The sequence below is a fragment of the Trematomus bernacchii genome, unplaced genomic scaffold, assembly GCF_902827165.1.
Source record: "Trematomus bernacchii unplaced genomic scaffold, fTreBer1.1, whole genome shotgun sequence".
Lineage (NCBI taxonomy): Eukaryota > Metazoa > Chordata > Actinopteri > Perciformes > Nototheniidae > Trematomus > Trematomus bernacchii.
The window spans coordinates 452,392-476,159 of record NW_022987693.1 but is presented as its reverse complement, the minus strand read 5'-3'; the positions used below and the strand labels follow the sequence as shown (position 1 = coordinate 476,159).

The window sequence follows — 23,768 nt, the reverse complement described above, 5'->3', positions numbered from 1 at the left end:
TTGTTTCCCGACGTTGTGACGTTAAAAACAGAGATCCTTTTCACAGCAATTTGTGCACGTGTGATGTTGTGCACGTTACTGTTTCCCCAATACATACAACAAGCTGTGTTGACCTCATCCTGGCCTGTTGTCATTGTTCTAACTAGGCATATGTTAAGAAAGTGTTTTATGTTATAGTTTTAATTATGTTGTTTTGTGAAATCTAAATATTAAACTTCCAAGGTTTTTGGACTAAAACACTTTCCCCATAAATACACAAGTTGCTAAGAGGATGTTTAGGACAATATTCTTATTCTTGAACCAGTTTTTTCCACCAAAGCAAGTGATGCTTAGCATGCACGTTGGGTTTAGATTCACAAAGTAATGGTACATTCAGCAGTATGCATGTTCTCATCAAGGTTTGAATGTTTTACTTTTTGCTGTAATGCGACCTTGGGTCCCCTGAAAGGTGCTTTAGAAATCTAAGTTATTATTATTATTGCTTTCAACAATTTAGCTTTCATGAAGTATTGTGGGGAGTGGTCTTCACTGTATTCTGGTTAGAGTTCCCATTCATTAACATTGTGTACAGTTAGTGTCTGGAAGCGGGTAAACCTGTTGAACACCTGAGAGGTCAACATTTCCCAACTTCTCCCACTAAGGCAATGAGGAAGAACTCTTAGCTTCTTGGTCGCTCTACAGTTTGAAATGGCAACTTAAAGTGGACCTATCATGCTATATTATAATAATATAGTGTAGGACCATACCTATATAAGGCATATTTATAGTTTTTTTTTTTCAAAATACCAAACAGATCATGCATTTTAGCCATGCCTCATTTCGCTCAATTTGCACTTTTTTACCCCTGTTTTAGCAAGGGCTGATTCAGTGAGAACAGCACCACCTACAGGCCTGGCATATGTACTACAGCGTCTCCAGCGCTTTCGAACGGCAATGGTGCAAAAGTGCATTTTGCATGATAGGTCCCCTTTAATAATGTACATCCTTTGAAAAACAATGTCAGCCAAGTACCCCCTGATCAGTGCAAAAACAATTACAGCGCTGCACCATCAGAGTCTGATTTATTAAAACAACAACCTTGTAACTGAGAAACACATAAATGCTACATTTCAAATGATTACAATCCATCACTAAATTCATGGCAAACCAATTTTAACATCATGCAATAACACTGAGACGACATTAGTTACATTGAACTGAAACAGAAGCGTGTGGCGCAGTGGGTTGTCCGTAGGTGTTGGGATCAGGGGAGAGCAGGTTCAAACCCCACTGCAGTCAGCATGTCGTTGTGTCCCTGAGACACTTCTCCCCAAAGTGCTCCTGTGGTGATTGTCCACAGTATTGAGTATGTAAGTCACTTTGGATAAAAGCGTCTAACAAGTAACATGTCATGTAATGTACTGATCTTTTTAATAAGTTGTACTTACAATATAGTGAGAAACATGGGCTTGTGCTTCACTGAGGATCTTTGTCATTCTGACAGGGAGGCTAACTGCAGTTATTACACTTTGTGTTTTGAAATAACTCTATTAATATAAAACCCACACTGCTCAAACTTCCTTATTTTTCCTAAAATTGGTATATTTATTTATTTTGGGGCATGGGCTATTGGATAAAGCATAACAAGAGAAAGCACTATAACACCTCTATCAGCTGACGCCAGCAGGCAGGAGCAGGGAGACAAAGAGAGCCCAGCAGCCAAAGGTTGCAGCCTATTTCAATCATATACTGGTTTGTTTAACACCTTTATGTTTACCACATCATTCCATATTATGGTCTTTCATAGTTTTGATGTCTTCAGTATTAATCTACAATGTACACAATAATCTAAATAAATCAAAACCTTTGAATGAGAAGCTGTGTCCAAACCTTTGACTGGTACTGTATGTGTGTGTGTGTGTGTGTGTGTGTGTGTGTGTGTGTGTGTGTGTGTGTGTGTGTGTGTGTGTGTGTGTGTGTGTGTGTGTGTGTGTGTGTGTGTGTGTGTGTGTGTGTGTGTGTGTGTGTGTGTGTGTGTGTGTGTGTGTGTGTGTATGTGTGTGTGTGTGTGTGTGTGTTGTACATTCCTGCTTTAATTACTTCTTGTACCACAATTCCTTTCAATGTTCTTCCAATGAAACTGTCACCCTGTCAGGTGTGTGACTTCCACAGAACTGACACAAACACTCACACCCATAAACACACTTGATACGGGGACTCATTTGGCTTTGGGGATTCTTTTGGCATGAATTCAGTATCATGTTCCGTGGAATATTCCTCCTCCCAGGTAACGATTGCACAATGCCCCACAGCATCTCAGTGCTCTATATATATGCAGCTGACCTGTGGTCAGTACAACAGACTTCAGCACACCAGTTGACTTCTTACTGCCTATCATTCGCTGTCAGCACACACACGTAAGTGTTCAACAAGGTCTTATTTTCTTGCTGTAATATCTTTTTTGTATTTCACAAACATTGTAATCAATACTTTTCAGAACTCTGTGCAGTATACATTTTATTTGAACTTGTTTTAGATGTCATTGTTGTTTTCAAAATGTAACTCCTGATGGTTGAATTTGTCAGGATTATATTCTAGCTCAGCTGAAAAGTCAGATTGATTCAGTTAACTACAATTGTGATTACTCATGATGTGTCTTTCTTTAATGCAGGAACCCACAATGAGCTGCTACATCTCAGAGCTTGAAGTGTCCCAGAATGCAGCTGATGAGGAAGACCTTGTAGAAAAAGGCTTCACCAAAATCGATGGCAATCTGAACGAAGGAACAGGAGGATATGCCATCCGTCTTTGGTACAAACGTGGATCAGAGGCGATCACCAAGGTTCAAGTGTCCTTCAACGTTGAGATGGCTAAAGGTTTTCCTGCAGAGTACACAAAGGTCATGAAAGATCTCAATGCTGGAGCATGGGGTTGTTGGCTCTACCTTTGGTTCTTCAAAGGGTCCGGAGAGTTTGATACTCCCATAGTGGACATTAGTGTCACTACAGATGCAGCCCATGAAGCTGACAAGTTTGCAAGTGGTTGGGAGAGAGTGGCCTGTGATCTGAACCGCAATACTGGGGGGAACTTGATCCATGTCTGGCTGAAGAGAGAGAAACAAACCTACATCTGTGATGTCGATGCCACTGATTCCTACGATTCAGACATGGACCACTTTCAGAAGGGCTACATCCGTGTGGATGAAGATACTAACAGAGGTGCAGGAGGAGCCTATGTCTTCATCTGGTACCGTCAGACCACCGACCCCGAGAAGGCACTCAAAGATCTGCAAGTCTCCATCAATGCTGATCAGTTTGATGAATATCACCAGCAAGGTTACCAGCAAGTGGATGTTGACCTGAACGAAGGGACCGGAGGTAACAAAGTGTTCCTGTGGTACAAGAAAAGATCCAACCCAATAAAGGCCATCGGCCTGCTTCTCAACAAAGATGCGCTTAAAGAATATCAGGAGGCTGGTATCAAACGTATCACGGGCAATCTCAACGCGGGCAACAGGGGCATGCTTGAGAACCTGTATGTCTGTCAGTAAAGTCAGAGCTGAGAGTTCTCAACACTCACTGAAGTGGAACGCATCTTACCATTTTGTTAAATCATTCGGTGATGGCCACTTTCTTTTCCTTTTTAAATCAGTGCTACTAGTAATAATAGAAAGTATGAATATGTCATGCGTTCTTCTGTTAATCTCCCTGTCAATGAAATCAAACTATTCCAAATGTCTGTTTTTCAAATATAATCTGAACGAATGATTAAATCTTAAGGCACTGTTTCACTTATTCTGCACATGTCTGCTCTCAATAAAGAAACCTTTGCATGTGAAATGTGTTTGTTTTCTTAATCTCATTCCCATCAATGTTATCATTCCAACAAGATAAGATAAGATAAGATAAGATAAGATAAGATTAGATAAGATGGTACTTTATTGATCCCAATTTGGGAAATGTTTTGTGTTGCAGCAGCATGAAAGAAGGCATTTTATAATAAAACAAAACTAGAAATAAACAAGAAAATAAAGAAAATAGAAAATATACATGTTGAATTTGACATGATATTATATATACAAATATATATATACATAAATATATGACATATGGAATATTAATGTTAAATATTGAACAGATTATATATGTGTAAAATGTACTACGTGGTTTTATTCCAAGAGCAGCTATGGAGCAGAGAGTTCTCTTCCAGCCAGAGGTGATTTGTTGTTCAGAGTTACTGCAGTGGGCAGGAATGTTTTCCTGTATCAGAGCCGATGTTAAACAATTTGCCTAAAGTGTCATATTTAGCTTTATAGAGACTAAGAGCAACCGCAGGACGTATAAAGAGGATACGGTACAAGTCCAGAAGTAATGGTTAAAAAAGCAACAAATGACGACTCAAGTGAAGTCTGAAGGCACAGCATGCTTACCTTGGTTTTGGAGATGTATGAGCCAACACTACAATATGTATACCAACACAACTCACACAATAACTTGGTGCAGTTACTTTATAATAATGAGTAGTTTCAAATTGAATTGAATAAAAGGCAACATTTGTTCAATAATTCACTTCCTGTATGGGATCATTGTCACCTTATTGTTACCTACATCTCTGTCATCTGCAAAATACTTGTTACGTTTTGGTTGTGTTTTCCGTAACCTTAGCATAAGCATGTCGATGTAGAACAGATGAGTGGAGATCAAATAATTGCAGATGGACAAGATAATCCTTGTTCTGTGGACAGGATTCAAACCGGGTTTAGAGCTGTTTCAGAAAGTCCTCCCAAGTTGTTCTAGCACTGATATCTCATAAGATGAAGACTGTAAGCAGTCTCAGTGCTGTGGTTTGATGAAACCTAGAAACACCCTTTCAATGACTTGACACCCAATGTCCCAAAACTAACATGCTGCCATTCAGCAGATATAACGTTTCATGTTCTTCCATTTAGTTTAGCGTGTTAGCATGCTAACATTTAATAATAAGCAGTGGTGTAAGAAGTACTCTAATATTTGACTCAAGTAAAAGTAGAAATACAACAGTGTACTCTGTTACAAGTAAAAGTCCTGCATTTACAATCTAACTAAGTAAAAGTACAACATTGTGTGTAATGGCCCATTCTTTTATCATAGATATGTAATCTCTGGATTATTTTATTTATTCTGAATGTGTTCGTCACAGCTGGTGAAGGTGGAGCTACTTTGAATTACTGTGTATACTGATGCTATCGTAACAAGACTCAAAGGTGTTCTCATCAGATGCTCAGCAGCTTCAGAGGAGAAACTCTTCTGACCTGAGCTCCTCCATCAATGCAACATATATAATAACATACACAAATACAAATAGAAGTCTCTATACATGTCAATAGAATATGATATGTACAAGAACAGAATGTGAAATGAAATAATGTACATTAAGACAACATTAAATATACGGTTTATTACGGTGATAAGTATTTAGATAAATAAGTAGATTTCAGTGTGTGTGTGTGTGTGTGTGTGTGTGTGTGTGTGTGTGTGTGTGTGTGTGTGTGTGTGTGTGTGTGTGTGTGTGATGAACTACATAACAGATGACATATACGAAAAGAAATAATAGTAATAATAATATTCCAAATCAAAGAATGAATACATGATTAATACTCAGGTAAACATGAATTATCTTCATTATACTTTTCTATACTCGACCCATTTCTCCCACCTTTCCTCAAAGATATGCATCTGGTTTCTAATTCTCAGAGTTTCTCCATTTCATACATTTCATTTCAGTTCTTCCATTGTGAGTTTACTAAGTTATTGTCTTTTAGTAAATGCCTTGTCATTTGTTTAATGATCTTTATTCTAATAACCAGAAATAGGTAGGAATCTGTTTCTGTATTCCCTCTGGTGTTTCCCCCAGTAAAGGGTTAATGGGTTCTTGGTGAGAGAAACACCAAAGAGATTGGACTTTTCAGAGATAGAAAGATATCATTCTAATATTTAAGACTGAACCATTTGAGCTTTTTATTTGTCTTGTCACACAACAGCAGATCAACTAGAAAACAACTTGTAAAATGTGCATTTCAGAGGAAAACCCCACATATGGAGACGTTTGTTTACTAAATGAAAGGGATGCATTTAGAAGAAAGAAAACCTGAAGCGTTGATGTACTCTGGGATTATAATCTCACACATTACTGATGATTTACGAGAATGAAATCATGAGGTGGATCCAGCATTGCACATCGCTAAAAATATACTTTTCCAGGGTTTCATTTTTCTTTAACTTGTGAGTTTTTCCTTCCCACTTACATTGGAGAAAATAACAACGTTTTTTTTCCTGTAAATTTGCAAATTTCGTCTTTTTGTTTTGTCGTCTTATTATTGGCTTTATTATCTCAGAGAATATTGAACTGTTTTCACCTTAAAGTTGTGTTTTTGCTCGTAAATGTACCAATGAAATCTCAGAGAAAGTCATTAATGTTCCGTACATAATGGATTATATCTGACTTGCTGATCAGTAAATGGGATTTAAAACCTTTCACTGCTCCCAAAAACAAACAAGATCATTTGACTTGTTCCTAATTATCCATTGAACATTGATCGGCTGTCACCGTGTGAGCAGCTGATTTGTTTGTGAGTGTTGTTGTTGTTGTTGTTGTGCTGAAAACAGGAGGCAGAGTTTAATATTCCTGACGCCTCCGTCCTACTTTAGTCCAGTTTCTCTCCAGATTGGGTCATCTTGTGTCGGTGCCAGACACATCGTGCAGAGAACTCACTGATCCTGGAACAGGCAGAAACAGGCTCTAAATGTCAGCGTTTACACGAGCTGCACATTTTCAAACCAGTCTGAACTCGAGGGTAAAACTTCTAGAAGCTGCTGCTGCTGAAAACCGTTTAATTTAACATTAAAGCAACTAAGTCTCTCATGTCTGATGTTTGTTATAACCACCTTTATTTTGGTTAAAAAAATATTGAATTCAAATCTACATTATGTCGAAATCTATAAAGAAAAAATGTTAAAAAGCTAAATAAAATGGATGGAGCCAAATATTTTAATGAACATTAAATACAAATATTTTAAACAATATAACAACATATTTTAAATAAAAAAACGTATTTTAAATCCATGAAAAAACAATTAAGAAAACAGGAGAAAACCGTATTTTTTTAGAATAATAAATATAATTATTTAAAAAAGTCAGGATAACAACAGGCAGTAAAAAAAGTAAGAAATATCTATAATGTTGTGGGTCCATGCTCAGTATTTTGTGTTCCAACGTTTATTCAGGTCAAGTTTCTGTCCATAGTTAAATAATGAAAAGCTTCCTTTACCTCTGAGCTCTGCATCAGATTTCATTATTCAATCCTCTGGCGCCCTCTGGTGTCTGCTGGGTGAACAGCGCATTTATAAATAAAATACAGTAAATACAAGTCTCTATTTTTCTTTATTTCAGGACGTTTTGGACAACCTTGTGTAAGAGTCGGGAGTCATCCGATAATTTATTCCGAACTTAAATTACTCAGACCTCCTAATTGACCTAACCGAAGTTATTGAGTCTATGTAAGTTTACTGCTTGGCTCAGATCCACCAACGATCAGCAAGATCTCACCTCTATTAACTCCTGAAGAACCAGGTTCAATTAACTGCTGTTTCAATTCAGACAACCCCCTAAATCTGTTTAAGCAATCCCGAAGGACTTTGATATCAGTAATGAGGTGTGGCCCTACCTAAGTGTGAGTGTGGCAGTGTGTGATCTTACCTTTCAAGCAGGAGAGGAGAGCGCAGATGTCTTTTAAGTTGTCCCAATCCAAAAGGTGGGATCAGTTTATTTGAAGAAAAATAGGTCCAAACTAATACAGGGTTTTTACCTTCTCTGGTTACAACATTATAATCATACTAAACATATCATGCTGGGGTTCTTTTCTAATCCAAAACCTTGATTCATAGTTCACCCATTAAAGAATTCCAACACATTTAAAGAATGGTAGGGGTAAGAATTCCAACACATTTAAAGAATGGTAGGGGTAAGAATTCCAACACATTTAAAGAATGGTAGGTATAAAAGATCCCGTTCACAACTCTCATCTAAACCATTCCCTCAGCATTCAATACACAGAGATTTACGCAATAGTTACCAAGTTTGAGAGAACCTTACCGAGAGCAAAAACCCAGCTCTCAGGGAGAGAGCGTTACCGAGAGAGAGCATACCAGGGGATCCCCCCCCTCTCTCTCCCTCTCTCCAAAAAGAAAGTTCCTCCCCATCTGCCAGTGTCTTTATGCTCGAAAACAGGATAGAAAAACCCAAAGACACCTCCTCCATACCCATATTTGTGGAAACTGGGCATGGCCTCTGATGTAAAGAACTGGACATGACCAGACATATTCTATGGCTCTGGCATAAGACACACCTTCCCATGTTTGTGTAAAAAGGACATGACCCCTACTCTGCAGGACTTGCAAAATATTATTCTCGGCTATGACATAACCACCTTTTTGGGGCCTCAATGTATTTCTCCTTAAGTCAGGAGCCCCCCTCCCTGTGTACTGCTGTGAGGGGAGAGGGAAGAAACTGCCTCTTCTCTTATCAGTGACACCCATAAACCATTACAGGCCTTACACACTCAACTTAACAAACCACTTGTGTTTTGTTTATACTGTAAATATAGAACATCATAAAATATGAAGCATTTTCATTGTGGGTTATACAAGAATATGATTGATTATATTTGATTATAACTAACTTTCGTTTTAATTATTCAACCTGATATGGAGATCTCAACACCCTCTTTTTAAAACGCAAAGTTATCAAAACAGCAACAGATAAAATTGTAAACATACATACAAATTACATACGTAAAACTTCAAGAATCAACATCATGAAAAGTTCTTCAGTATGTGTAATAAGGATTTTCTCCGCTGAGTCCAAACTGGCGTACACCGAAAACATAGTACCTCACTGGAATGTTCTCGGTGACACATAGGTCAGGCACCAGAGTAAAACGAGCCCTTGGGCCGACACGATGATGGTAGATTTGTGTGCGTACTCCCACTCCGCCTGGTACTTGCAGGAACGGGGGGCCCATCTGTTGTTCCAGTGTAGACTCCTCAATCCATGTTGCTATCTGATGTAACTCCTTGACCCTGACCATGGAGGGGTTGAGGTTCCTCCCTGGATTAGACCTCCAAACGAAAGGCCAGACATCTCGGTCGACAGTTGTTATGGATATTTTAGACCTCGTCAATAATTGTTCACGGTTGCGTTGTCGTCTTTCCAGGTGAGCCCTCATCACGAGGCGGAGAGGCTCCATCTGTCGGTGTGTGTAGATTCACTTGGTTGACTTTGTGACAAGGTCAATGAGACCCCACTCAATGATAGCACAAACGAGGAACCAGAGGCATATGAAACAGCTTAGCTGGCACTCGCTCATGACATCCTGTGTGTGCAGTGTGAGATTAGGTGTATGTGGTGCGAGTGTAGTGCTGGTGGTGACTTGGCACGTCACTTGTTGTCGTCTGTTTCTACCGTCTCTCCTGGCCTGTGACTACGACTTTGCAGTGACTGGCGTGGACCCACGTGGCTCTCTCGGCGAACTTGACCGCTGTCTTTGTGACGAGAAGCACCTGGTAAGGACCTTGCCAACGGTTGGATTTCCAGCTCTTTCTCCGGAAGTCCTTCTTGGGAAATCCACTGCGACCTGAGTGGCTTAGCGGGTAGAGATGCAGCCTGCCCCACATAGCTGGAAGAAACATCATCCTCCACTGGCAGGGGTACAGGTGACTCAGCCGCTGGCTACATGCTGCACAGGTTTCCTGGGTCCAGGAGTTGGCTTCACTGGAGGCACTGTGACTGAAGTAATCCCGCCAGGCAGGTTCAAATCTTCTTGGTAGATCCCTGAGGTAATAAACTCTTCCATATCGCTATAATTAAGTATAAATTTGTTCTCTGATTCATCAAAGGTGTTTCAGTTAAAAGAAAACTTCCCCAAGGATTTTTTCAAGGGGTTCCTACATTCTATATTGCTCTGGAATTTCTATAGCCAGCAAGGTGATTGTTTGTCCTCTTACTCAGTTGGCCTCTAACGGCAGAAAGCACTGGGCCATAATTTACTCTTATCATTCTTTATGAGCGCAGAAATAGTCTTAAAATCAGACCTGTTTTTTAAATGAAATCTGACGGCAGGCAGGCAGCTCTGATCACCTAATGATAAATGCGCAACACCTAATCGCCGGCCATTCAGCCACAGCTCCCTCCACTGTAGGCAAATCAAGCTGTAGACGGTGTGAAAGCACCTATTGTTTTAAATAATGGTCGGAATGTGACCTGTGAGCCTTCTGAATTACCGTGGGACAGCACATTCTAAACTAAAATGTTCAATCAATAAAGTAACATCTTATCTTATCTTATCTTAATAATATCTTCATATTAATAATAATAATAAATCATACAGTATGTGTCCGAAAGGGAGCAGGAGGAAGCAAACACAAAAATATACAAAAAATATACTGCATATTAAAGCAAACAATTGTAAAGGTAAAAGTATGAGCATAACAAATAAAGAAGTGTAATGTAAACATTTACATTATTATTATGATTATTTAATATATAAAGACTATATATTATTGAATTACAAGATTAGATATACTTTATTTGATCTAAAATATTGATGTGTTCAAATGCTCTTCAAAACACAACTGAAAGTCCATGAAAAGTTGTCTTTCTGTATTTGTGAATGAAGCGCCATCTCCTGGTTAGATCCTGATATTGAAAATCTGGCAACGCCCTCTTGGAAAATAGTGGGAGGGCTTAACATTCCCAGACGCTGGTCTTAGGCAGGAAGCTGTAAGCTGGAGTCCTATCTGGAGTGCTACATCTGTAGGAGCGTCCCAACTGCACGTCCTCGGGACCCTGACCAAGCGTCGCTCCTGGACGTTTATGGAGTGAGAGTGTGTTGACTGGGATGGCAGCTGGGGTGGCAAGGCCTATTTTTAGGGTGGCAGTTGCCACCCCATGCCACCCCGGTAGGTGAAGCTAGGCTACTAGCTACAGTACAGATGCAACTAGATGAGCTGTTAACTCTCGCTCTGACTTTTCTTTTTTTAAACACACACGCATTTTTCCCACCCGGGCTGCAGTCGAATAGTCCATTTAGCTTAGGAACCTTCCTAACCGAGTGAAATGACCCGGAAGTCCCTCAGTGGCAGCCATGATAAGTGCCGTTCGAATTCTCTAAATGAAAGGAAAGGAGGTTTCAAACTTCCTTTATAACCTCCTTTAGCTTAGGAACCACTGGACCTCCCTAACCGAAAGGAGAGGAGAAAATGCTGCCCCACAATGCCTTGCAGCCGCAGCATTTTCTGTCACACAACAGTCGGCCGTTCACGGAAACAACCGATTATGAACGAGAAATTATATCATGAAAGTTACGGTGCTTATTAAGCTTTTTAAAACGTATGTGGTAAGTTGCCAAAGTGCTTTGTTTTGAACGTTCATCAGTATTATAATCAAAAAGAGAAATATGAACGTTACACTGTAAAAAAAGATCGTAATTTTACAGGAAATAACTGTAAATCTTTATAGTAATTATCATGTTTTTTTAAATAACTTGCAAAATCCTGTAAAATGACAGATATTAACTATAAATTAACAACCCAAAACATTATTTTAAGTATTTTGACAATAACAACAAATAACGATTATTTCATTTTTTTTTACAGTAAATTTACTATATAATATTTACAGTATTTTTGCACTTTCAGAAAATACATGCAGATGTACGTAAAATAAAAAGTATTATCTGTAATTAAATATGTAACTCGTAATATAAAAGTGTATTACTATTATAAGACTTTAAGATATTTCTTTGTAATTTTAAGGTAAACATAAAACTGTAAAAAAAAGCGTCAAACAAAAAAAATGTAAAGTAAAATGTTTTTACATAAATCATTTTCTCAATATTCGATTGAATCCACCACAAACACAAAATATCCAATGTTGAAACAAAAGTAAATAAATATGTTTTCATTAAATTCCTAACTTACTATATTGTAAACATCTACAGTTGACAATATCATTAAAAAAAATAAAAATCTTAGAAAGTGGAGAAATCTCTGCAGGGAGGACCCAGGTTTAAAACACACACTGTTATTTACTCAACAATAAGTCACAGTTACCCTTGTTTTATTTATGTGTTCTGTTGCTGTGTTTTTTTCCCCATTGGTCAATATACAGTAATAAGCCTTACGGGCCGTCTCCACGGCAGCGTTAAAAAAATCTTGGAGGTGGGCGTATCTGAAGCTTGGGGATTTTTTTGCGATCAACCAATCACATGAATCTCCCGCCCGCGACATACGAAGCCAAAAAGCCCGAAGTAAACTGGATATAAACTCCCAAAACAGGCGAAAACATACCACTGTCTCTGCCACCTCCCTCCATGCCTGGCTCCTCCGGTTTATATCCCGGTAGGTCTGGTCATAAAGCACCGGGTGATTGATTCGCTACCACTAATTTCTCCTCCATTTTTTGGAATATGAGGAAATGATCTGCGGTATGTCTCTCCCAGCATACACGCCGTTTGATTGGCTAGAGCTTGAACTGTCAGATTTGCGTACACGGGATTTGATTGGCTGACGCTTCCTCCTCAGCTTCAAAAGTTGAACATTGTTCAACTTTGGATCTTGAAAATCCTGAGAATCTCCGCTCGCCTGCCCACAATGCATTTCGGCGAAAGCGAAAAAAAGTGACGTCACCCCATTCAAAGTGAATGGGCAGAAGCGTTTCAAGATTTTTTAACGCTGCCGTGGAGACGGCCCGTTAGTCTTTCATGCAGTATAATGTGCATGGTTTTCGGATTCTGGCCGACAGCCAGAGCTACGGCACTTGAATTGGAATTCAGCCATAACACGGCAGACAAGTCAGGCATGTTTGGAATGAGTCCACAACACTCCTGATTGGTTAATATAAACGTCATCGAAGAAACCTGCCAATGAGAACTGCCCGCGCCTGTTGTTCACATTTGAAACATTCACGTCAGTTACGGGCCGTCTCCACGGCAGCGTTAAAAAATCTTGAAACGCTTCTGCCCATTCACTTTGAATGGGGTGACGTCACTTTTTTTCGCTTTCGCCGAAATGCATTGTGGGCAGGCGAGCGGAGATTCTCAGGATTTTCAAGATCCAAAGTTGAACAATGTTCAACTTTTGAGGCTGAGGTGGAAGCGTCAGCCAATCAAATCCCGTGTACGCAAATCTGACAGTTCAAGCTCTAGCCAATCAAACGGCGTGTATGCTGGGAGAGAAATACCGCAGGTCATTTCCTCATATTCCAAAAAATGGAGGAGAAATTAGCGGTAGCGAATCAATCACCCGGTGCTTTATGACCAGACCTACCGGGATATAAACTGGAGGAGCCAGGCATGGAGGGAGGTGGCAGAGACAGTGGTAGGTTTTCGCCTGTTTTGGGGAGTTTATATCCAGTTTACTTCGGGCTTTTTTGCTTCGTATGTCGCGGGCGGGAGATTCATGTGATTGGTTGCTCGCAAAAAATCCTCAAGCTTCAGATACGCCCACCTCCAAGATTTTTTTAACGCTGCCGTGGAGACGGCCCGTTAGAGCGGGTCTCCTCCTGCGGACGGAGCTACAGCTGTCTGCTCCTTTCACACCGGCGCTTTTCCAGCTCCGGCTCGGAGCTGCAGGAGTTTATGGATTAATGGATTAATATCGGGATCGTTTTACATCTACACGTTAAATATGAGCATCGGGACGTCAACAAAGAACAGAAGACTTGAGATCTGGTGAGTCCTGCAACTGTAATGGAGTTAAACATGTATTTAGATAATCCTTAGTTTGTGAATGTTTTATTTTGTATTTAAGGTTACGTTTCTTCTTCTAGTTAGCTGAGTTTGCATCATTAATAGGTTGTTAAATGTTAAGAAGCCCTGCGATGCTGTTTCTTGCAAGATGTTGCGCCCAAACCTGGTTTAACAAGGTGGCTGCTAACGTTAGTTTACAGCTTATTGCAGTGCTGCCGCTCCACCTCTCGTCTCCACACGGGAGAATTACACATAAACATGCAGCGGGGTGTCACAGTGTTGTCGCCAAGTTTAATGTAAAGTTTCACAGCTTTCTTACAGCGGAATCCAGTTTGTTAATGTTAAGTAGCCAACAGCTAGCATAGCATAAACAGCTAACCGCTAACGTTCGGCTAACTTGCTAGTTAGCTCTGCTCTATATATTACAAGCTAACATGACTAGCTAATGTCACACTGTGTGAACTAAAATACTTGTTGTATTACTACATCATACATGCTTGGTCCAAATCACTGCTAAAATGAATTATTTTTGAAAATGTATAGTAAATAAATACTCAGCCATGCATGAAATAACATAGCAAAAGAATACGGGCAATGTTTGACCCATGTTGTCCCTTAGAAGTGTAGTGATACAAACATGATTTTTATTCAAAAAGTAAGAAAGTAAAAATTAGAATCAACCAAGCATATCTTCCCCCTCGAAATCCCAGTTGTACTTCGCTAACATGGACTAGGTCATGTTAGACAAGCAATCCAGTGGTTAGTTTTAGGGTAAGCTCCATTGTTTTTTTTTGTTTTTTATTCACTTTAAGAGAAAGGGATTTCAGAAACAAGTATCACAAGTTTGGCTCAAGGTAAAATTAACAAAAGCTAACTGTAGTTAGACTATGTTCCCCCCTTCTAAACTTATGAAATACTCAATGCAATTGGGATGTGTGTGTGTGTGTGTGTGTGTGTGTGTGTGTGTGTGTGTGTGTGTGTGTGTGTGTGTGTGTGTGTGTGTGTGTGTGTGTGTGTGTGTGGTGTGTGTGTGTGATGTGTGTGTGTGTGTGTGTGTGTGTGTGTGTGTGTGTGTGTGTGTGTGTGTGTGTGTGTGTGTGTGTGTGTGGTGGGTGGTGTGTGTGTGTGTGTGTGTGTGTGTGTGTGTGTGTGTGTGTGTGTGTGTGTGTGTGTGTGTGTGTGTGTGTGTGTGTGTGTGTGTGTGTGTGTGTGTGTGTGTGTGTGTGTGTGTGTGTGTGTGTGTGTGTGTGTGTGTGTGTGTGTGTGTGTGTGTGTGTGTTCATACAAGATTTAGGGGATCTATTGGCAGCTGCTGATAATAACATCCATCATTATGGTTTACTAATAGTTATCACTTCACTTCCTCCTCCAGCACCTGGACACAGCAGGAACTTACGCCAGGATCCTGTTTGTGGACTTCAGCTCTGCCTTCAACACCATCATCCCAGCTCTGCTGCAGGACAAGCTCTCCCAGCTGCAGGTGGATCACAGACTTCCTGTCTGACAGGAAGCAGCACGTGAGGCTGGGGAAACACGTCTCTGACCCATCAGCACCGGTTCCCCTCAAGGCTGCGTTCTTTCCCCTCTGCTCTTCTCCCTGTACACCAACAGCTGCACCTCCAGTCACCAGTCTGTCAAGCTCCTGAAGTTCAGACGACACCACGCTCATCGGACCCATCTCTGGTGGGGACGAGTCTGCCTACAGGTGGGAGATGGACCATCTGGTGACCTGGTGTGGGGAAAACCACCTGGAGCTCAACGCTCTCAAGACAGTGGAGATGGTTGTGGACTTTAGGAAGAACGCAGCCCCGCCCGCCCCCATCACTCTGTGTGACTCCCCATCACTCTGTGTGACTCCCCAGTCACTGCTGTGGAGTCTTTCCGCTTCCTGGGCACCATCATCGCCCAGGACCTCAAATGGGAGCAGAACAGCAGCTCCCTCATCAAAAAAGCCCAGCAGAGGATGTTCTTCCTGAGGCAGCTGAAGAAATTCAACCTGCCAAAGACGATGATGGTGAACTTCTACACCTCCATCATGGAGTCCATCCTCACCTCCTCCATCACCATCTGGTACGCTGCAGCCACAGCCAAGGATAAGGGCAGGCTGCAGCGTGTCATCCGCTCTGCAGAGACGGTGATAGGCTGCAATCTGCCATCCCTCCACGACCTGCATGCCTCCAGGACCCTGAGGCGGGCAGGAAAGATAGTGGCCGACCCCTCCCACCCTGGACACAAACTGTTCACCCCCCTCCCCTCTGGCAGGAGGCTGCGCTCCATCAGGACCAAAACCTCTCTCCATCAGGACCAGAACCTCTCTCCATCAGGACCAGAACCTCTCTCCATCAGGACCAGAACCTCTCTCCATCAGGACCAAAACCTCTCTCCATCAGGACCAGAACCTCTCTCCATCAGGACCAAAACCTCTCTCCCTCAGGACCAGAACCTCTCTCCATCAGGACCAAAACCTCTCTCCATCAGGACCAGAACCTCTCTCCATCAGGACCAGAACCTCTCTCCATCAGGACCAAAACCTCTCTCCATCAGGACCAGAACCTCTCTCCATCAGGACCAAAACCTCTCTCCATCAGAACCAGAACCTCTCTCCATCAGGACCAAAACCTCTCTCCATCAGGACCAGAACCTCTCTCCATCAGGACCAGAACCTCTCCATCAGGACCAGAACCTCTCGCCACCTCAACAAGGCCCCCCCACTGACACTTTACCTCATCCACAACGCAGACTCTATGCATTACATAATGGAGATCACAGGATGGTAAATAATGCAATGTTTAAATATTGCTTACTGCACATATTTTATATTCTATAATTTATTGCATTCTATTTCGATGTATATTACTGCTTTATTTTATTGCTATCTTACTATATTTTTATTACAGTGTTCTTAATATAGTTCGCTATCTGTGTACTTTTTTTTATTTAATTTTTTTAATTTATATGTGTATGTACGACACCTAGTCAAATTCCTCATACGTGTGAAAAACCTGTTTCTGATTCTGATCTTTTTGTCCTCTAGGTTGCACTGCCACGTCTACAGTAGCGCAGAATGGACAGAGGAAACATGATTGGGCCTCAAGGTTTTGCAGCCAATATACATTCTACAAACTTGGGATAGGAGGGTGAGTGAACAAGTTATCCATTTGTTGGAACCTACATCCCCATTGTTAGACGTACTAAATCCTGCACACTGCTCCTTCAAATTGACAATGTGAACATATGTTGCCATTTTGTAATTTCTGTTATTTTCAGTTGAGAATGTTTCAAAGTACTCTTAAACAAATTCAACTTACTTTTTGTTTCTACTGTTTATAAGTATGATGTTTAAATATGAAATGCTGTATTCATTAGTTTTCATATTTTAAGTTTTCAGAGTAATTGTTTCCGACAGAACATTTTGTGATGTCTTTTCATTGAATGTCTTTGATTGGAAAATGTTAGAAAAAAGCTGTAAAATAACAGTATTCTACCTGTAGAACTTTAGGTTCTGTATTTATTTTAGTGTTTGATCATACAAATCTAATAAAAAAAAAAGTAAAAACAGTTTTTCTCATCCGAACTTTATTTAAGGTATTTGAATGTAACATTTTAAGACAATGGATTTTGAAAAGAGAGGAAAGTTTCCTGTAAAATCGTTAAGGACAATTTCTGTATATTAATTGCTTTTGCACTTTATTTGAGTTAAAGTATTTTTACTTTAATTTTATGGTTTTTGTTTGGCAGCCGCTGCTGCCAGTCATTTGACCGTTTTTTTACGGGTTTTTTGCCCGTAGAAGTTTTAGTGCTGTACTTTTATTAAAGGTTATTGACTGTAAAAAGAGAGGATAAATCTGTAAAATTAGAGTATTTGCACGTTAAAGTATTAGTAATGTACTTTTATTAAAGGTTATTGACTGTAAAAAGAGAGGATAAATCTGTAAAATTAGAGTATTTGTACGTTAAAGTATTAGTAATGTACTTTTATTAAAGGTTATTGACTGTAAAAAGAGAGGATAAATCTGTAAAATTAGAGTATTTGTACGTTAAAGTATTAGTAATGTACTTTTATTAAAGGTTATTGACTGTAAAAAGAGAGGATAAATCTGTAAAATTACAGTGTTTTCCTGTAAAATCTTTAAGGACAATTCCCGTAAATTAATGGCTTATTCACTTTATTTCAGTTAAAGTATTTTACTTTAATTTAAGGGTTTTTGTTTGGCAGCCGCTGCTGCCAGTACTTTGACCGTTTCTTTACGAGTTTTTTTTTTACAGTGTAGCCCATTGTGACTTGTGAGGCGGCCAGAGAGTCTGTCATATCTCGGTCCTATCCTCCAGGCAACGCTGTGGCCAAAACTGGGTGAAAATGGGCTAAAAACAACAACAACAAAAATATTTCATCCAGGTAAATTTGGGTGAAAATGAAAAAAAGTGTAATGTAATGGTGTTTGGTGATTAGACCCCGTAGTGCGGGAGTATCATCCGGGAGGGGAATACCGAGCCGATAAAACCCCCAGAAGAACAACAGTATTAAGCAGTTTGATGCACGGAGTTTCTTTCCTTACTTGATGACAACGGGGATGTATTCGACAATGAGAGAGTTATACGGGGATGAAGCAAATCATATTACCGAATAGCATTGAACTATATATTGTGTGGAGGTGCACTTGAAGTGTGATGCTTTGGCCCTTTAGTCAAGTCAAAGTCAAAGTCAACTTTATTGTCAAGAATTCCACATGTGTTATACATACAGAAAATTAGAAAGTAGAAGTACTCAGATCTTATAAACTTGTATTGGTTTTACTACAGGAGTTTTAAATAACATCATAGCATTCAATTATCTGATAATCATAATTCCCATTACACACCCTAACCCTCCAATGAGATGCCAACACTCCCATCATGACTCAATTCAACCACTGACACCATCAATCAGAAATATTAATATCTACTGTGTCCTTGGAATCCAGGCGTATCTTGTGCAGGAGGGGGAGTGTGTGTGTGTGTGTGTGTGTGTGTGTGTGTGTTTGCATGTGTGTGTGTGCACGTGTGTGTGTAAAATCAAATAAAAATAAAGTGCTAAGGCTGCATTGATCTGTGAGATAACTGAACTGCAATGTTTAAGCTTGTATTTACTGTGCTTTATTTATAAATGCGCTGTTCACCCAGCAGACACCAGAGGGCGCCAGATGATTGAATAATGAAATCTGATGCAGAGCTCAGAGGTAAAGGAAGCTTTTCATTATTTAACTATGGACAGAAACTTGACCTGATTTCTGATTTTGGTAAATAAACGTTGGAACACAAAATACTGAGCATGGACCCACAACATTTTAAATATTTCTTAGTTTTTGTACTGCCTGTTGCTATCCTGACTTTTTTAAATAATTATATTTATTATTCTAAAAAATATAGTTTTCTCCTGTTTTTTTAATGTTTTTTTATGGATTTAAAATATGTTTTTTTATTTAAAATATGTTGTTATATCATATAAAACATTTGTATTTCATGTTTTTAAATATTTGGCTCCTTCCATGTTATTTAGCTTTTAAAAAAATGTTCTATATAGATTTCGACATAATGTAGAATTGAATTCAATATTTTTTTAACCAAAATAAAGGTGGTTATAACAAACATCAGACATGAGAGACTTAGTTGATTTAATGTTAAATTAAACGGTTTTCAGCAGCAGCAGCTTCTAGAAGTTTTACCCTCGAGTTCAGACTGGTTTGAAAATGTGCAGCTCGTGTAAACGCTGACATTTAGAGCCTGTTTCTGCCTGTTCCAGGATCAGTGAGTTCTCTGCACGATGTGTCTGGCACCGACACAAGATGACCCAATCTGGAGAGAAACTGGACTAAAGTAGGACGGAGGCGTCAGGAATATTAAACTCTGCATCCTGTTTTCAGCACAACAACAACAACAACACTCACAAACAAATCAGCTGCTCACACGGTGACAGCCGATCAATGTTCAATGGATAATTAGGAACAACTCAAATGATCTTGTTTGTTTTTGGGAGCAGTGAAAGGCAGTGGTGGCCGGCCCATAGGGGCGCTAGGGGCGCCGCCCCACCTCTTCCCACATTAAAAAAATTAAAAATTAAAAAATATATATTTTAAAAATATTTTTTTTATTTTTATTTTTAATAAACAAGGTAAATATTATATAATTGGTATCAGTAAAATGTATAATCTACAATAAAATCTCGTTTAAAATTGTGTTACGATGTCTAAAGTTACTGATAAGTCACATGTTTCCTGCCTGGCCTTGCCCGTGTATCATTACTCCCTCTCGTCTGGGCGCTATGCACAGCGCCCAGACGAGAGGGCAGCAAGTGCAGCAGAAGCCAACTGTTGCTATCTTTAAACTATGCCGCCGAAACATAATTTCAGCCAATCAGCGTCGTCAAATCTGATGGTCACAGGGCTCCTACGTGAGCGCCCGGTGCAGTCTGTGAGTTGTTTGGACTCGTATCCAAGGAGACAAAACAGGAAGCTGTCATACACTCTGGAAGCTACCATTAGCAGCTAATGAAAACTCCGTTTTTGACATAAAAATTGAATTATGGATCATCAATCATTTTTTCAAAGTGGCAGACACATTGGATTAACCTATGGATTAACCTTCAACTGCGTTTTTCTCGTTTTTGATCAGAATTTTTATTCTGCAAAAGGTGAGCATATCTCGTGTTTTGCTACCGAAAGCTACGTCGTGTGATGTCTGTATTTGCTTCCCCTGTCGCGAGTTCTGATCGCTCAGTGATGATACTTATTTCTAGAATCTGTGGAATCTCAGCTTGTTAGCACAGTTTATGCTGTAGAAACTATGTCCAGGACAAGGTGTTTGGAAGTTTTGGAAGATTCATAGCTAACCACACTGAAGTTATGGAGGTATTGATCAGTCTTCTCATATTTGTAAGCCTCAAATTGTCCTCCCCCCCCCCCCTCTAACATCACCAGAAGTCATCATTTAGGGGGTCTTTTCTCAAAAAAATGCCCCCTAGTATTGTTTGATCACCATTTCCACAGCCCCACCTAAAATATTTTCCACCAGCCGCCACTGGTGAAAGGTTTGAAATCCCATTTACTGATCAGCAAGTCAGATATAATCCCATTATGTACGGAACATTAATGACTTTCTCTGAGATTTCATTGGTACATTTACGAGCAAAAACACAACTTTAAGGTGAAAACAGTTCAATATTCTCTGAGATAATAAAGCCAATAATAAGACGACAAAACAAAAAGACGAAATTTGCAAATTTACAGGAAAAAAAACGTTGTTATTTTCTCCAATGTAAGTGGGAAGGAAAAACTCACAAGTTAAAGAAAAATGAAACCCTGGAAAAGTATATTTTTAGCGATGTGCAATGCTGGATCCACCTCATGATTTCATTCTCGTAAATCATCAGTAATGTGTGAGATTATAATCCCAGAGTACATCAACGCCTCAGGTTTTCTTTCTTCTAAATGCATCCCTTTCATTTAGTAAACAAACGTCTCCATATGTGGGGTTTTCCTCTGAAATGCACATTTTACAAGTTGTTTTCTAGTTGATCTGCTGTTGTGTGACAAGACAAATAAAAAGCTCAAATGGTTCAGTCTTAAATATTAGAATGATATCTTTCTATCTCTGAAAAGTCCAATCTCTTTGGTGTTTCTCTCAACAAGAACCCATTAACCCTTTACTGGGGGAAACACCAGAGGGAATACAGAAACAGATTCCTACCTATTTCTGGTTATTAGAATAAAGATCATTAAACAAATGACAAGGCATTTACTAAAAGACAATAACTTAGTAAACTCACAATGGAAGAACTGAAATGAAATGTATGAAATGGAGAAACTCTGAGAATTAGAAACCAGATGCATATCTTAAAAGTCAATTTATTGAACATGTCAGAAACAAAACATACATCAATACTAATAATAATATATATTGCTTCTTCCTTTTCTTCCTTCTCACTCATAATAATAATAATTATACCAAAGTACAATAAAATAAATAATAATGATAATGCAAAAAAAAAGAAAATAAAAAGAAACAACAACAATAAATCTTAAATTAGTCTCTGTCGTGTTCAACAGGGGCAAGAAGAAGCTTAAAAAACGTTTCTGGTCCTACCCCTTCTAGCGTACATTTTCCTTGCAGTATAAATGAAGTAATTAGGTCATCGTCATCAGCGACATGTTTGTCTTGATACTTTTTTACAAAAACAATCAGGAAGTAATTACTTTTACAATTACAGGAAATAACAAAAGGAATTTTTACAGGTACTGTTCATAACCACTAATGGTTTGGCTCTTGAATAATACTTTCATTTTATATAAAGTTGTACAATTTTTCAGTGCATCACTACATTTATTCCACAGACTAACACCTTTTGATGAGATGCAATGAAGTTTGGCATTTGTACGTACGGGTGGTTTTTTGAAAATGCAGTTTCCTCTCAACATGTGCATGCCTTCTCTCCGTGTAAAAAGTCCCTGGACACCATGAGGCAAATGATGATTTGCGGCCTTGTACATAATTTGAATGGTTTTATAGTCAACCAGGTCTTGTAGTTTTAGTGTTTTTAGTTTGATAAATAATTTATTTGTTGGTTCTCTGTACGAAGTTTTGTGTATAACTCGTATTGCTCTTTTTTGCAGGATGAAGATAGGATGTGTATTTGTTTTGTATGTGTTCCCCCAAACCTCCACACAATACATCATGTATGGAAGTATGAAGGAGCAGTACAGCATAAACAAGGAAGCTTGATTAACTAGGTATTTGGCTTTATTTAGAATTGCTATTGATTTGGATATTTTGGCTTTGATATAGCTTATATGTGGTTTCCAACTTAATTTATTGTCTATGATTATTCCAAGGAATTTTATTTCCGTTACTCTTTCTAGTGGGACGCCATTTATAGTGAGTTTCTTCTCTGTATTGGTCGACCGATTCCCAAATATTATGAGTTTGGTTTTGCTTGCGTTCAATGTTAATTTATTTTGGTCAAACCAGATCTTCATCCTGCTCAGTTCCTTTTCCATTGTGACCAATAGCTGTTCTAGATTGTCCCCACAGCAGAGTAGACTTGTGTCATCTGCAAAAAGAATGGTTTTAACAGTTTTTGATACTTCACATATGTTGTTAATATACAGAATAAATAATAATGGCCCCAAGACAGAGCCTTGAGGCACCCCGCATGTAACCTGTAGTAGTTGTGATGTATGACTTTGTATTTCAACGTACTGATTCCTGTTATGTAGGTAGCTGGATAGCCATGATAGTGCAACACCTCTAATTCCATATCTCTGTAGTTTTTTTAATAATAGTTCATGGTCAACCGTGTCAAATGCTTTTTTAAGGTCCAGAAATATCCCTATTGCATATTCTTTCTTTTCTATTGCCTTAGTAATGTGTTCCATAAATTCTATAACTGCAAATGATGTGGTTCTGTTTGCTCTGAAACCATATTGTTGTTCATAGAGTATGTTATGTTTGGTGAAGAAGTCATTTAGTCTTACATAGTAGATTTTTTCCAGTATTTTAGAAAACTGTGGGAGCAATGAAATTGGTCTATAGTTTGACAGTACATGTTTATCTCCAGATTTATGTATCGGTATGACTTTAGCAGTTTTCATTTTATTTGGAAATACACCGGTTTGTATTGACTGATTACAGATGTGAGTTAGTGGTTTGGCTATACATTCAATAATGTTTTTAACTGTATACATGTCAATATCATGACAGTCTGTAGACCTTTTACTCTTTAGTTTTTTAACTGTGTCAATAATTTCATTTTCATCAGTCCCTCTTAAGAATATAGTTTCCTTCACATTTATATCTTTACTTTCTACACCTTCACTACTACCAGTATTTGGAATTTCCCCAGCTAGACAAGGACCAACATTAACAAAATACTCATTAAACTGTTCAGCAACTAAGGTCATGTCATAAATGACTGTATTGTCTTTTGACAGAAAACTGTTTGGGTGCTGTGCTTTTCCATTTCCTTTTTTAATAA

General features: G+C 39.1%; 1 protein-coding gene across 1 annotated transcript; it reads left to right on the top strand.

Annotated features, from left to right (window-relative positions):
• The first annotated feature begins 2,285 nt into the window (after nt 1–2,285).
• LOC117489212 lies at nt 2,286–3,818 on the top strand. The gene is made up of 2 exons (XM_034138385.1): nt 2,286–2,396; nt 2,651–3,818. Exon 2 carries the CDS (start codon nt 2,660–2,662, stop codon nt 3,527–3,529), a length of 870 nt encoding a protein of 289 aa, XP_033994276.1. The 5' UTR covers nt 2,286–2,396; nt 2,651–2,659; the 3' UTR covers nt 3,530–3,818.
• The last annotated feature ends 19,950 nt before the right edge of the window (nt 3,819–23,768 follow it).

What these genes read in the sequence shown, in the direction of transcription:
- LOC117489212 (XM_034138385.1), top strand. Translation starts at nt 2,660, where the DNA reads ATGAGCTGCTACATCTCAGAGCTTGAAGTGTCCCAGAATGCAGCTGAT.